We start from the raw sequence: 14,364 nt of genomic DNA on the forward strand, positions 1-14,364 counted from the left end.
AGAGCTTGTGGAGGCTACTGTGAGAATGGAGAGGAAAAGGGTCGCGGTTGTGTCACGACCCGAATTCTGGATCCATGACCGCCACATAGGCAAGGTTCTCTTCCTTCCAAGGTTCTATACCTATGCGAATCCAAACTTACATGCAAACTTATCTTTCAAAACTCAATCAGAGTTCAACGCAGCACTAATAACAAAATAAACTTCATAATATAATTTGATTGTCTTAATACAAGAGTTCATATAAATTCATAGTTTTGGAGCACTAACTAGACAAAAAAAGAAGGTACAAATTACAATAAAAAAACAGGTTCATAAGGTTCAACAAAAATGATCCGCTAACAAGCTATAAGCCTGAAAAGATAAATAATGATAGGGTGAGTTCAACAACTTAGTGAGTAGATAATGTTCAATACACACACACGAGGTAATACAACAATGAGAATATATATACAATTATGGCTCTAGGTTCTTATAGGAAGGTTTCTCAAATAGACCATAACAAGAATATCATAAAGTAAAGCTCGTCAGAAAATCAAAATGCAATGAGCATGAGGCTCCGTACTGTGGGATGATCAATCCACACATGTTAGTGACTCCCTCGACCAACTAGGGTTCAAATACGATGTGCACAAAGACTAACACTACCCTATTAGCATGGATATTCTGACTGACATACCATAAGTTCATATTCACAATCAAACAGACATATTCATATCTCAAGGCTCAACTCATAACATCAATCAAATCAGGAGCTATCAATTCAGAAGTCAATTCAAAATATATATCGGTTCATATCAAGAATTCAGATTCAACAATTGATTATGATTTATTGTAACAAGGATAATAATCAACATATATATTAACAAGAAGCATGATCCAATTCATATTAACAGCTCAAATATTTATAATATTTCTCATGCATATGGAAAATTATCTACTCACTTGACTTGAAAGCAAACAACACTCAAAAGCAGATACCGAAGGAAATACTACTAACATCCAGCCGGTAGAATATTAGGATTATCTAAATACAAAAGAGACATACTCAAGAACAACTCGAAAGAATATATAACCTATTTAATACATCTAACTAAGGGTATATTCTATAACCCTATATATTTTTAAACTAAACTAGTCATTTTTTCCTAAAAACCCAAAAATTAAACGGTTTTCCCGAAATCTAATCCATAATAAAACAAATAATAAGACTTGATAATAATTCACCAAATAACCCTCAATTATTCATCAAACCAATATGAAAAAGCTAAAATTACAGCTAGGACCAATCTGAATTTTATCATATTTTTAAGGGTCAAATTGTAACTTTGTCAAATTGGAGGACCAAACTAAAAATATCATAAATTCATGACTATAGTGGAATTATGTCCATAATTCATCCTCAGTTCTGTCCAAAATCTCTAATTACGCTCCAGGGACCATTCTGTAAATTTTCCAAATTTTTAGGGTCAAATTGTAATTGTCAAAATGGGAGGACCAAATTGAAGTGTTAAAAATTCATAACTATACTGGAATTCTGCTCATAATTCATCTTTTATTCTATCCAGAATCTCGGAATATGCTCCAGGGACCAATCTATAATGTTTCCAAAGTTTGGGGACTAAACTGTAATTTTCACAAATTAAGGGACCAAACTAAAATTTCATCATCTTCAACCTCAAACCCAGAATTTTCACAGATTACCTACTGTTATATCATGATTTCTAACACAAATTCACCATTCAAACAAAATCATAACTCAAAATCATCATTTTACCTACAATCTCTCAATATCAACTAATTAACTCATTGCTCATAACAATCAACTCCTAACATTTAAATCAATTCATCAATCAACCCAAAACACAATCTTCAAAACCATAACATTTATCAAAACAGAAATTTAAAGCTTAAAGAACACACATTTATACATAATATTTCCTTTAAACTTATTTTCTCCAACTCTCTTCTTCTTTTCTTATCTTTCCCTCTTTTCTCTTCTTCTTCTTCCCCTTTTCTTCTCTTCTCCCGTCAGTTTTTCACTCTTAGAACACAGCTCTCTTCTCTCTTTTTTTTCTATTTATATTTATCAACTCTTTAATAATAATGATTTAAGACAAGCACTTGATGCTCTCCATCTAATAATAATGAGGGCAGAGATTGCGAGAGGAGGGCTTCGAAGGTTCTGCCTTTGAAAATTAGAACCTGGCTGTCCGCGTTCTTTATTCGCGAAGAAGCAATCCAAGCTACTCCTTACTAGAAAGTCATTTCATGGATTCCAACATATAATCATATCATAAGCGAAAACAAAGAAAATAACAGCAAAACCAAGGAACACAGCGCCTACAGTTTCCTTTAGAATGTGGAAATACCTACCCTCTTAGCCGTGTTCAATTTCCCAGGGTGGTGTTCTTGCGTGTTTTGAAAAATCCGTTATTTTTATCCAATTTGATTTCTCTTTTTTTCCATGTGTTTTGTTAGGTCTTTCTTTGAAAGTTCAAAGGTCTAATTTATTGATATCTTGACAAAGTAAAATTAATCATCTCGTGGATCACCAAGGGTTTCTTATATAAATAGCCAAGGATGCAGGCCAGTATGATCACCACAAAGCGAGAACGACCTGAGGAACATCATCGATTATATGCAGAGAGATAGAGAGTGAGGGAGAGAGAGAGAATTTGATTATATATCGTTACGAGAGAAGTGATAGGAAATGGGGATAAGCAGGTTGGGTTTTATCGCAGGGCTGATATGGTTTATGGCCATGGATTGGCAGGGCCTTTGCATGGCTCAAAGCAATGTTCACCGCTATAATTTTGTTGTAAGCCTTTTAGTTCTTCATGCTTGCAGATTGCTTCTTCTTCTTCTTCCTCTTCTTCTTTCATTTATACTTAGCCTAATCCATTTTGTTAACTGAGTTTACGTTATGCACTCTGCTTATTCAAAACTCCCATTAATTGTTTCAGCTAAAAGCTTAAAATATTGCTTTTAATTTTTACTTTTTTTCTTCTTTATTTGCAGCTACAAAATGCCCAGTTTACAAGACTGTGCGAGACAAAGACCATGCTTACTGTAAATGGAAGTTTTCCAGGGCCAACAATACATGCTCGTAGAGGCGATACAATTTATGTCAATGTGCACAATGAAGGAGATTACGGTGTCACGATTCATTGGTAATCTTTCTTTAATAACATAAAAAATGGTGTTAAAAAAAACAAAAAACTCTGATAGGTCAGCTAAGATTAAATACTTTAATTTGGAGACCGTGGTACTGTACATTTCATTAATTATATCATCAATTTCCTAGATATGAAGGTCCCAATTAGGCGAACCTAGCTAACATTTGTTTTAATATTCTTATATTTCAGGCATGGAGTGAAGCAACCAAGAAATCCATGGTCTGATGGCCCCGAAAATATCACACAGTGCCCAATTCAGCCAGGAAAAAACTTCACATACGAGATCATATTATCTGATGAAGAAGGAACTCTGTGGTGGCATGCACATAGCGACTGGACTCGAGCCACAGTCCATGGTGCCATTGTCATCTCGCCGGCTCGTGGAACCACCTATCCGTTTCCCGCACCTTATGCAGAACAAACAATTATTATTGGTGCGCAACGAGTTCCATCATGGATTATTATTGTTTGTTCAAAAAAGAAAGTTTCCAATCAAACGTCTCAGATCTTCTTTCTAAATTGTACATCTAACTTTTTAAATTTCAAAAAAAAATTGTTTGCAGGATCTTGGTTTAAGGGTGATGTGAAGGCGGTGATTGACGAAGCTCTTGCAACTGGTGCTGGACCTGCAATATCCAACAGTCTTACCATCAATGGCCAGCCAGGAGATCTATATCCATGCTCCGAAGGTAAGCCATGCATGCCGTAATTAACTATCTGAATAATTTGTAGATAAGTGGGGGGGGGGGGGGGATTCAATGATCATCATGACTATAATAGTTATTCACATTTTTCATATTTGGTGCAGAAAACACATACCGTTTGAAGGTTAATTCTGGCAGGACTTACCTTCTGCGAGTCATAAATGCCGTGATGAACGAAGAACAATTCTTCGGAATTGCGGGCCATAGCCTCACAGTTGTTGGACAAGATGCGGCGTACATAAAACCCATAACCACCAACTATATAATGATCACCCCAGGACAAACAATGGACATTTTGGTCACAGCAAATCAGCCTCGAAGCTATTATTACATTGCTTCTTACTCCTTTTCTGATGGTGCTATGGTTGCATTTGACGAAACCACTACTACAGCTATTTTCCAATATAATGGCAACTATAGCCGCCCTTCAGCTATTCCACTCCCAGTCCTCCCAGTATTTAATGATTCTGCAGCTGCAGAAAACTACACCAGTCGTGTCAGGGGTTTAGCTAGCAGAGACCACCCTGTTAATGTCCCTCAAACAATTAACCGACGTCTTTATATTACAATTGCTTTGAATTATTTGCCTTGCACCGAGGCAACATGTATTAATTCAACTCGGTTAGCTGCAAGCATGAACAACGTCAGTTTTGCAGCTAAGCCAATTGATATATTGCAAGCCTACTATAGAAGTATCAATGGTGTTTTCGACGCAGATTTCCCGAGGGAGCCACAAAAGTATTTCAACTTCACTGGAAATATGACGAGTATTAATGTCGCTACGGCCAGAGGGACAAAGGTGACGATGTTGAATTATGGAGAAGCAGTTGAGATAGTCTTTCAAGGGACTAATTTGTTAGCTGAGATGAACCATCCTATCCATCTACATGGATTTAGTTTCTACTTGGTTGGTCATGGAAAGGGTAATTTCAACAACGAGACTGATCCCAAGTCTTACAATTTGATCGATCCTCCTGAAATCAACACTGTTGCACTTCCTCGGAGCGGGTGGGCTGCCATCAGATTTGTCGCCAACAATCCTGGTAAGTCCTCTAGAAGATCTCTTACCAATAGTTGAAGTTTTCTAATCCACGTATAGTTTAACAGTACTGGAGAGAGCTAGCTCCGGTATTTTAAGAACAAAATGTCCTTTTCCAAGTCTTGTTGTTTAGCGATATTGAGCATGGATCCCATTTTTCAGGGGTGTGGTTCATCCATTGTCACTTGGAAAAGCACTCAAGCTGGGGCATGGACACAGTTCTCATCGTGAGGAACGGCAGAACAAGGGCACAAAGTATGCGCCCTCCTCCGGCGACCCTGCCATCTTGCTCCTAGTCCTCTGCAATATCGCAAGTGAAGCAAATGACTGTTTGATCAAGATTTAATTATTTGAATATTTTAATTTTTTTCTTTGCAGCATTATGGTCATTGTGATTTGAATAAATCCTTAAGAAAGAACATTTCATTTCATTTTATTTTGGTAATAGGGATTAGGGAACATTTCATTTGTAACTGTAATGAATGTTGCTTTTCTTGATGGGCAATGTCAGCCTTTTCTTCGCTATTAATTTAATAAAGGAATTTGCACCGACTCCATGTTGGTATTTTAAATTTCTGCTTTCGGCTCCCATGGAATGATTATTAGAAAATTGAAAAAAGGCGTAGACACTATTTTGTCGGTAATTTCCGATAAAAATACCAACCAAATATTTCTATTAATAATAATCAATCATGTGATGAAATTACCCATCAATGGTTTTAAATTATCATGCGATGAAATTACTAAAAATTGAATGTTTAAGAATTCAATTTAATTTTTTTTGTAAGGTTTAATTGAATTTACTAAGGGCTTAATTGAAAAAAAATTGATTTTTAATTTCAATTGAAAGAAATTAAAGTTTAGGGATTGAATTGTATTTTTTAAAAGCTAATTTAATCAAATCAGGAGTTTAATTGTATAAAATTTAAAATTTGATTAAAAATTATGAATTTTATTGAATGCAGAGACTAAAATCGATTAAATCAGTATTCAATTTAAAAAAAATAAAAATTTGATAGTTGATAAGATTAGATTATATAATTTAAAAATCAAGGATTAACTTCTAAAATACACTCAAATTAAAAGGAGTTAATCATGTGATTATCTGTTAAAAAAAGAAAAAGAAAAAGAAAAAGAGAATGATATAAAAATTACACAATGTCATAGATGTCTGCGTTATGCTGATATAACCATGGTCCATGGTTGACCTCCGTTTGCACTTTTGTCAATTTCATATCTAGGTACATATGTACCATTTCATATGGGAGTCGTTTTTATTATTACTCGTCAAAATTTTTTATAATCCGTGTCAAACTTAAAGATTGAGGTGACTGGTTAAAAAAGTTCTTAAAAAAAATAAATATATGATATATTGTTTTTTTAAAAGAAAATATTTAGTTTACAAGTCCTCAGCTACTATTATGATTATCAGAATATTATGATTATCAGAATTTTAATTGGTCAACAAAAATTCTATGATGCGTGATTAATTACATAAAAAAAAATACTATTACCCATTAAACATCCAAACTAAGACAGACTTCGTTGATAGTTTTGTTTAAAATTTCCAAGAATTTATTTTTTTTTTGTTTTTCTTATCATGTTCCTGACTTTGGTGTCAGTGAAGAGTATTTACGGATATTTTTAACTTTGATGTTAGTAAATATTACACAAACCCCAAAAAATATGATATTTCTGACTCTGGTGTTAGTGAATAAATTCGCAAAGTTTTGAATTTTTAATGAAGAAGAAAAAAATTTCTATGCTTTTTTTCTTTTTGTTTACCATTTTTATTATATTTACTCTTTTTAGATAAATTTAAAAGAAGTATAACACAACAAAATTGCACTTACAAAACGGTCCATAAATTGAGCATATATTGAGGAAAGAAAAAAAATAAAACACAAATAAAAAAAATAAAATAATGTACGAGGGTCCATAAATAATCCCATGAAGGTCCACAAATATTTTAGAAATGTTCTAACATCAAAAGTATCTTGTTTGGTCAAACATCAAAATTATATGGAGCATAAAAATTATTGTCAAGGTATAAGTGTTGGGCCGGCTGACCCTGAGATCCAGAACCGGCTAACTTTTTTTTTTCTTCCGGGCTGGGTCTAGCCCAATCATATAGGCTGGACTACACCCAGCAGTTTGGCCTGGTTACTGGTTCAGATCAGTAACCCGGCCGGTTTAATCTCTTGCTGCAAACGTGCGTGAGCTATTCACGCACGCTTGTTAAAGAGCCTGGGTAATTAAATCGCAGAATGAACAGTACCTAATGAATTAAAATGAGAGTGGGGGAAGACAGAAGACTTACCTGTTTTGCAGAGAATTTGCGCAAGACTGCAGATGCTTGGCGAAGTTCCTGTATTCAAGTTCTCGCCTGTTCTTTGTTCTTTCCTGTTCTATCTCTCTCGTCTCTTTTGTTTCTTTTTTGGTTTTTTCTCTCTCTTGTTCTCTCCTCCGCCGTCTTTTTTTGTTTTCTTCCCTCCCCAATTTGATCGTTGATTTCCTTGGTATTTACAGGGATCTTCCTTCTCTGCCCCAACCTACGTCTCTCCTCCTGATAAGAATGGCTTGGGGAGCTAGTTTCCTGCTAAGACTCCGACGCCAACAGTATGCCTGGACTGTTGGTGGTAGACTTTGGCCCGGATTCCAGTAGCGTGTCCGGGAGGAAGTCTGCTTGGATTGGGGACCTTGGTAGGCTAAATTTGGCTTGTGTTGGGCTGCCCATCTGGGCAGCGTTTTGTTTCTTTCTTCACCGGTGGCTTCCTCTGTTTGCAGAGGAAGACGACGATGGATGGGCGTGAAACGACACCGTTTCAGGGCGAGGGTGGCTGTTTTTCAATTTGGTCCTCGATGTTTTAACATTTTTCAATCGGACCCCTGGACCAAATTGTAATTAAACCTGCATTGCAGTGCCTTTTACACAACGGTCCTTGGACTTTAATTTCTTGCAATTTGGACCTAAAGCAGCCCTGAATTCTTAATATTTCTTCAATTAAACTCCTGATTTCATTAATTAAACTAATTCTAAGCACAATTAAATCCCCAAACTTATCAATTCTTTTTTTTTTATACCACAATTGGCTCCCAAACTTATAATCCATTATAATTAAATTCTTATGACTTTCAATTTGTGTTGTCTTGGCCCAAAATTCAATTTTTCTTCATTCATTTCATTTTTGTGATTTATGTTGTAAAAAATTGGGTTATGACAATCCGTAATGAGTTGTTTATATTTTTCATTTGAGATGAATTGTCTAATCATGTACTCGTTGGTCTAATATTGCATCAAACTCTAGAGTTTAAGTGCTCAAGATCGATTGCGAACATCCAATGGTCGAAACACTACGGGTCGTCCGTAAGTTCTCGGCCGTAGTATTAAAGAGTCCGTACACTGGATTTCTAACGAGTCCACCAGACAATCCTGCCTCCAACCACAAATCTGAATTGATATCCAGGTGGGTTGCAGGATCGTCTCCGTATCTATCCTTTAACTGGCAGATATATGTCTCCTGAAAAAAAATTCATCAAATTCAAGTAAATAATAACTTAAGAAAAAAAATGGTTGTAAACCAACATACCACAAAGTGTTGAGCCCGACTATCATTGAACTGTTGCACCTCTTTTTGGCTGTCATCACTCCGCACATGCGTTTCCACAAAAAGTTTTATTGGGTTTGGCTTCACGTCTAAGTATCATAGTCTGCAAGATAAAAATGTTGTCAGTTAAATATATTTATAAAAAAACAACAATTACAAAAAGTGGATGAAATTAAAAAAAATCTTATCATCCGTTTCGCATGCGAAACAAACGAAATGGAATTGTTGATGTGCATGGTAACAGAACCGTGAACACACCAGTTGCGGTTCCCTGCATTGAACTGTGATCATCGCGTAAAACGTGTATACTTCACGTGCTAAATGTATACCGCCCATACAGTCTCTGAGATGTATGGCGACCTGAAATCCTTCCAAACCGCCACGTCTTTCCAGCCTGAAAGATTGCTTTCTTTCACATATTTTTTGGATTTCTTTTGCGCTTCGTACTAAAAATCACGTAACCTATGTGGTACAAACAAATTATCTATAAGTAAATGACAAATAAAATTTTAATATTTGGGATAAGAAAATATCTTGATTTCGATGTTACTTAGTTATAGGATGATTTCAAAATTTTCCTTGCAATAAAAAATTATAAAAAGAAAAAAATCAGTAATTTCAATAAAATAAACTAATTAAGTTTAACGAAATACTAATGTATTTGGCTTTTATGGTTTGCATGTTTTGTTTTTTTCTATGGACTATCCATTTATAGGGTTAACCAAGAAGATTTTATGGTGTTAATTTAATATTTAATTTATTTATTTTTCTTGTTTCAATCAGTATTACACTTTACCATAATTTTAATATTTCTCCGAGTAATATAAGATTGTCACTCGCACATGTATCTTAACATTTTCGTGTTAAACTATGATAAATTTAGCACATTTCACGTTATATAATCTTTATATTTTGTCTCCGATGCCCCCAAGCTTGAACATTATCTTGGAAGTATGCATATCGTGCTCATTTGTTTACTAAAATATATTTATATTAAAAGATTAGATGAACATGAATGCATTTGGAAATGCATAAAGAAATCTTAATAGGATTTCCCTTTTGAATCATGTGATTATCTGTTAAAAAAAAAAAGAGAATGATATAAAAATCACACAATGTCATAGATGTCTGCGTTTTGCTGATATAACCATGGTCCATGGTTGACCTACGTTTGCAGTTTTGTCAATTTCATATATACCCACATTTTCAGCCCCTCAAGTTTTAGAAACTTTCATGTTCATCCCTATTTTTTTAATCTTTGTCTGTCTCAAAGATCTGAAGTTTTTTTCAGTTTTCAAACTTTTTTTCCTTTTAATTAAATTCTTTTATAACGATGAAATTAAGTTTTGAATTATTGTAAAAATACTAAATTTAAAAAATGAGCATAAAATGTAAAACACATAAATAATGCATGACTCACCTAAATTATTTGGTTTAATATTTCATTTATCAATAACTAGAATTGAAATAGAAAAGAGAAAGTCACTTAAAGATATTGCAAGAAAAAATTGTCCATGTTTGTGATTTCAACAATCAAAATAGCTAAATTTAGTGTTAAAGGATTTTATTCCACGAGAGAAGTTTAATGGTGGTGGTTTTTCCATCCAAAAATAGCGGCGAAGATAGATTAAGTTTGATTTTGATTGTTGAGATTCGATTGATTTTTTTTTAATTTTTTTAAGTGTTTTTTTTTTTGGCATCTTGAAGTTATTTGGTGGTTCAGATATGTTTTTATAGTGTTTTGATGTTTATTATGTGAAAATATATTAAAAAATAAATTTTAAATCAAATCCCCCAAGATTTCCCTACCATTATAGTTACCATTATAGTGGTGACTAAATTCTAGATAACAGCCGAACATGCAAATAAAAAAAAATTATGAAATCTCCAATCCCACTTACCACCTAACCACATCCCTGGTTAAATATATGTTTGGTAATGTGGTGTAGTGTATTTTTATAAAAATATTTTTTAATTGAAAATGTATTAAAATAATATTTTTTTATAATTTTTATTAACTTTAGCATATTAAAACCATTAATAAGCACCCAAAAAACATCAATTTAATATATTTTTAAATAAAAAATACTTTAAAAAATATTTTAAAAAGTGGGTTAACCGAAAAAACAAACACATTACCCTAAGTTATTTGTACTACTTTACCTTACTTTTTATTCCATACTCTAGGATAATAAGCAGTAGCTATCACATGTTATCTTTGTAGGGATATCTTAATTATAGTTCTAAACCTGACCACATGGGCCATGGATCGAACCTTTCAACTTATGGGTCAGTTGGTTGATCCAGATTAATCATTTTTTCTTGTAATTCTTGTTCAAAATGACACACATTGTTTTGAATAAAATATTTTTTTAAGAAAAGTAAAATGATGTAATTTTTTTTAAAATAAAGTTAATTAAGCCGCAGCCGGGGTTGATCGAGTTATCCTACCAAGTAGATGGACCCACCGAGTCACCTAAGTTAAATCAGATCAATTATGTAGATAATTTTGAATAAAACCTAAACCAGTTTATATCCTTGTTAGTCGGGTTGACTCGTCGAGATAAGATAAATTTCAAAACTATGATCTTAATAGTTAAGAGTTTGAGAAGATATAAATATCTGAGGTTAAAAATTTTTAGAAGAGAACATTCATATTAATAACACAATTTTGTAATTTGCATACAATTGAAGGATTTTTTTTAAAAAGATCTTCAATACACTTGATGAAGGATTATTGTTAAAATAAAAACAAATAAATAAAAAAAAGTCTATGGAGTTGGCTTAATGATTATAGAATATTAGAATACATGATCTAGTCAAGCCAAATCATGAACAAAAAATTTGTGTAAATTCTCTAATCCTACCAAGAATTGTTTTTTTTTTTTTTTAAGGATATATGAGATTGAAGTTCTAACAAAAAAAGATGAATAAGATCCTGTTTATTTTTGTGTTTCAAAAGTATTTTAAATAAAAATTAATTTTTTTTATTATTTTTCTTTGTTTCAATTTTTTTTTTTAGTATTTTCAGATTATTTTGATGTATTAATATAAAAAATAATTTTTAAAAAATAAAAAAAATATTATTTTAATATATTTTTAAATAAAAATATTTTAAAAAATAATCACTATCACAATATCAAACAGAATATAAAAATTAAGAAAAACAAAAGCACCCTTACAGATAGCACAAGATACATTATACCTTGCATTGAACAATTTTTTTTTTAACCATCCATTTAACAAATGTTAGATCCCTTACCAAATGGCATCGGCATCTCGTATTTAGGCCCCTTGCCTTCTATAGTTGAATATCACTACATATTCAAAGGGAGATCCTATTGCATTATCAGCAACCAAATGGATAAAGATGAGGATAAAAAAGAAAAAGAAAAAGGAAACATAAGTAGAGATTTGCGCATGATTGTTGGATGGATTAGTGCCTTGAAAAATACTGTCCGACCATCTCTTCAAAGTCTCCACTTATCTCCACCTGGACCACTTACCCTTTTCTTTCCTCTCCTTCCTTGTAAACAACCACAGCAATGACCACATTCTAAAGACTTCAACTTTTGTCTTCTCTGTTTTAATGGAAGTTACACTTATTGGCACCTCAAACAGCAATTACACCAATACCCTTCCCTAGGTCGTTCTTGTTGTTGCTGTACTGGCCATGGAACCTTGTTCTTGGAACTCAACAAGGGTGCAAGCCTCTGATTTTGAAGGAATGAGTGATGGGTTTTTGGTGAATACTGGTTTACAAGCCAAAACAAGAACTGGGCCATCTTCAACTTCCTCTTTGGTTTTGGATAATGAAAGGGGAGAGCTTGTGGAGGCTACTGTGAGAATGGAGAGGAAAGGGGTGGCGGCTGAGAGAAGCATTGCCGCTTTAAAGAATCATAGTGAAGCTGAGAAGAAGCGTAGAGCGAGGATTAATGCACATCTTGACACACTTAGGAGCCTAGTACCTGGTACTAGGAAGGTATTTGCTGTTTTTGGTTTGGTCATGTTAGAGTTTGAGTTCAATTGAATCATAGTACTTAAAATCTACTCTCTTTTTTTTCTTTACTTTTCTTTTTTAATGAGTTCTGTTTCTTAAAGCTTGAGAACAATATTCAGTGAGCCATCAGGTAATGCACTTGAAAGTAGTATTGTTTATTGTGATAACACGAGTTGCTTGATTTTATTGTTTGCAAGGTCTGTACTATTAACTTTTGAATTTATGAATTTCAAGAGTATAATTACAGCTCTTGTTGATGTCAGGGAATTTTTTTAAGTGGGAGTGTGCATTTCTCTTGTGTTTCTGGTTGATGTCTTTGCTGTATGAGCATGAATCACTAAAGATAATGATAATATCTTGAAACTATGGATTTAGCTTCTGTAAGAATCGGATAATTTATTTTAGTTTACTGTGCTGCTTTTGTTGGTGAATGTTCTTGAGTTATTTAAAATAAGAATGAGTGGTTAAGCTAAGCTTACTATAATTCCCTTGGTTATGTGTTTGTTCTTAGCATCTCTATTACCCAAGACCTATATATTCCCTGTTATAATTTTCTGGTAATTGTTTTCATTACTTTTCTTGATTGAAATTGATCATAAATCAAGTGCATGCAATTTTATATACGGACCACTTGATAAATAAACTGTGATATTTAGGTTGAGTTATTTGGTATTGTGAGAGCTGGATTGTTGTGATCCTGTCAAGATTCTAGCTTATGGGCTTGTTGAACTGGCTTGCTGAATTAGTAATCAATTTGAACTCTCAGATGGACAAGGCATCGTTGCTTGCTGAAGTTATAGCTCACCTAAAGGAGCTGAAGAGGCAGGCAACAGAAGCTAGTGAAGGTCTTCTCATGCCATTGGATATTGATGAAGTGAGAGTTGAACAGCAAGAGGATGGTTTGCTCAGTGCCCCTTATGTAATCAGGGCATCTATATGTTGTGATTGCAAGCCTGGAATTCTGTCTGATTTAAGACAAGCACTTGATGCTCTCCATCTAATAATAATGAAGGCAGAGATTGCGACTTTGGAAGGCAGGATGAAGAATGTTTTTGTGATGAGCAGCTGCAAAGAAGGGGATAGTGGTGATGCTAAAGTACACCAGTTTCTTGCTGGCTCCATCCACCAGGCATTTAGATCCATACTAGACAAATTTTCTGCCTCACAAGAATTCTTATTAAAATCCACACTTTCGAACAAGAGGAGAAGGGTTGACTCATTCAAACCGTCCTTGTCATCTTCTTCAGGAGATCTCTGGTGAGCCTATGATTTTTTGGCTGTGGTTGCTCCTTGTATAATGTTCATTATCTCCTTACCTGTAATAGACGATTGTGATGCAGTTGGTCATAGCATGTTTTATCTTGTTCTGTATGAAAACGAGAGTAGTACAATTACAGATGTCTCAAGCCTGCATATTAGATAGATGGCTAGATGTCCTACACTTGTTGTATCGAGAATTACTGTTAGCATAGTGCAATAATAATGTTTATTATCTCAATATAATTTCTTCGGGAAGTTATTTCATGAAATCTTTGACAGAACTTTTAATAATTAATGTAAGTTGGCTTTTAATTTTCGCTTACTTCAGTGCGTAAGCAGTCTGATTTGAATGTAGTGCAGTGCTATTTAACAAGCTATTTGTCTTCATTGAGCATCTACTTTGGCTGTAGAGCGCCTCTATGTGTGTACATACATGTAACTCATTCTGGAAAATGATCAACACTTTCCAATCTTGCATTTTAATTCTTTCTTCATAGGCATTAATAGTCTCCAACGAATAAAGTATGACTGACAGCATGTGTATTTCTTTTGGGGAAATAGAAGGAAAAAGATGAGT

General features: G+C 33.8%; 2 protein-coding genes across 2 annotated transcripts; both read left to right on the top strand.

Moving 5' to 3' along the window:
- The first annotated feature begins 2,610 nt into the window (after positions 1–2,610).
- LOC7494592 (laccase-14) lies at positions 2,611–5,491 on the top strand. Its single transcript, XM_002325539.4, has 6 exons — positions 2,611–2,818; positions 3,019–3,170; positions 3,366–3,610; positions 3,740–3,865; positions 3,985–4,923; positions 5,082–5,491. Exons 1-6 carry the CDS (start codon positions 2,711–2,713, stop codon positions 5,213–5,215), a joined length of 1,704 nt encoding a protein of 567 aa, XP_002325575.3. The 5' UTR covers positions 2,611–2,710; the 3' UTR covers positions 5,216–5,491.
- A 6,709-nt stretch (positions 5,492–12,200) lies between these two features.
- LOC7494593 (transcription factor bHLH30) lies at positions 12,201–14,109 on the top strand. Its single transcript, XM_002325540.4, has 2 exons — positions 12,201–12,509; positions 13,294–14,109. Exons 1-2 carry the CDS (start codon positions 12,201–12,203, stop codon positions 13,786–13,788), a joined length of 804 nt encoding a protein of 267 aa, XP_002325576.1. The 3' UTR covers positions 13,789–14,109.
- Positions 14,110–14,364: the final 255 nt, after the last annotated feature.

This window comes from Populus trichocarpa, chromosome 19 (assembly GCF_000002775.5).
Source record: "Populus trichocarpa isolate Nisqually-1 chromosome 19, P.trichocarpa_v4.1, whole genome shotgun sequence".
Taxonomy (NCBI): Eukaryota; Viridiplantae; Streptophyta; class Magnoliopsida; order Malpighiales; family Salicaceae; genus Populus; species Populus trichocarpa.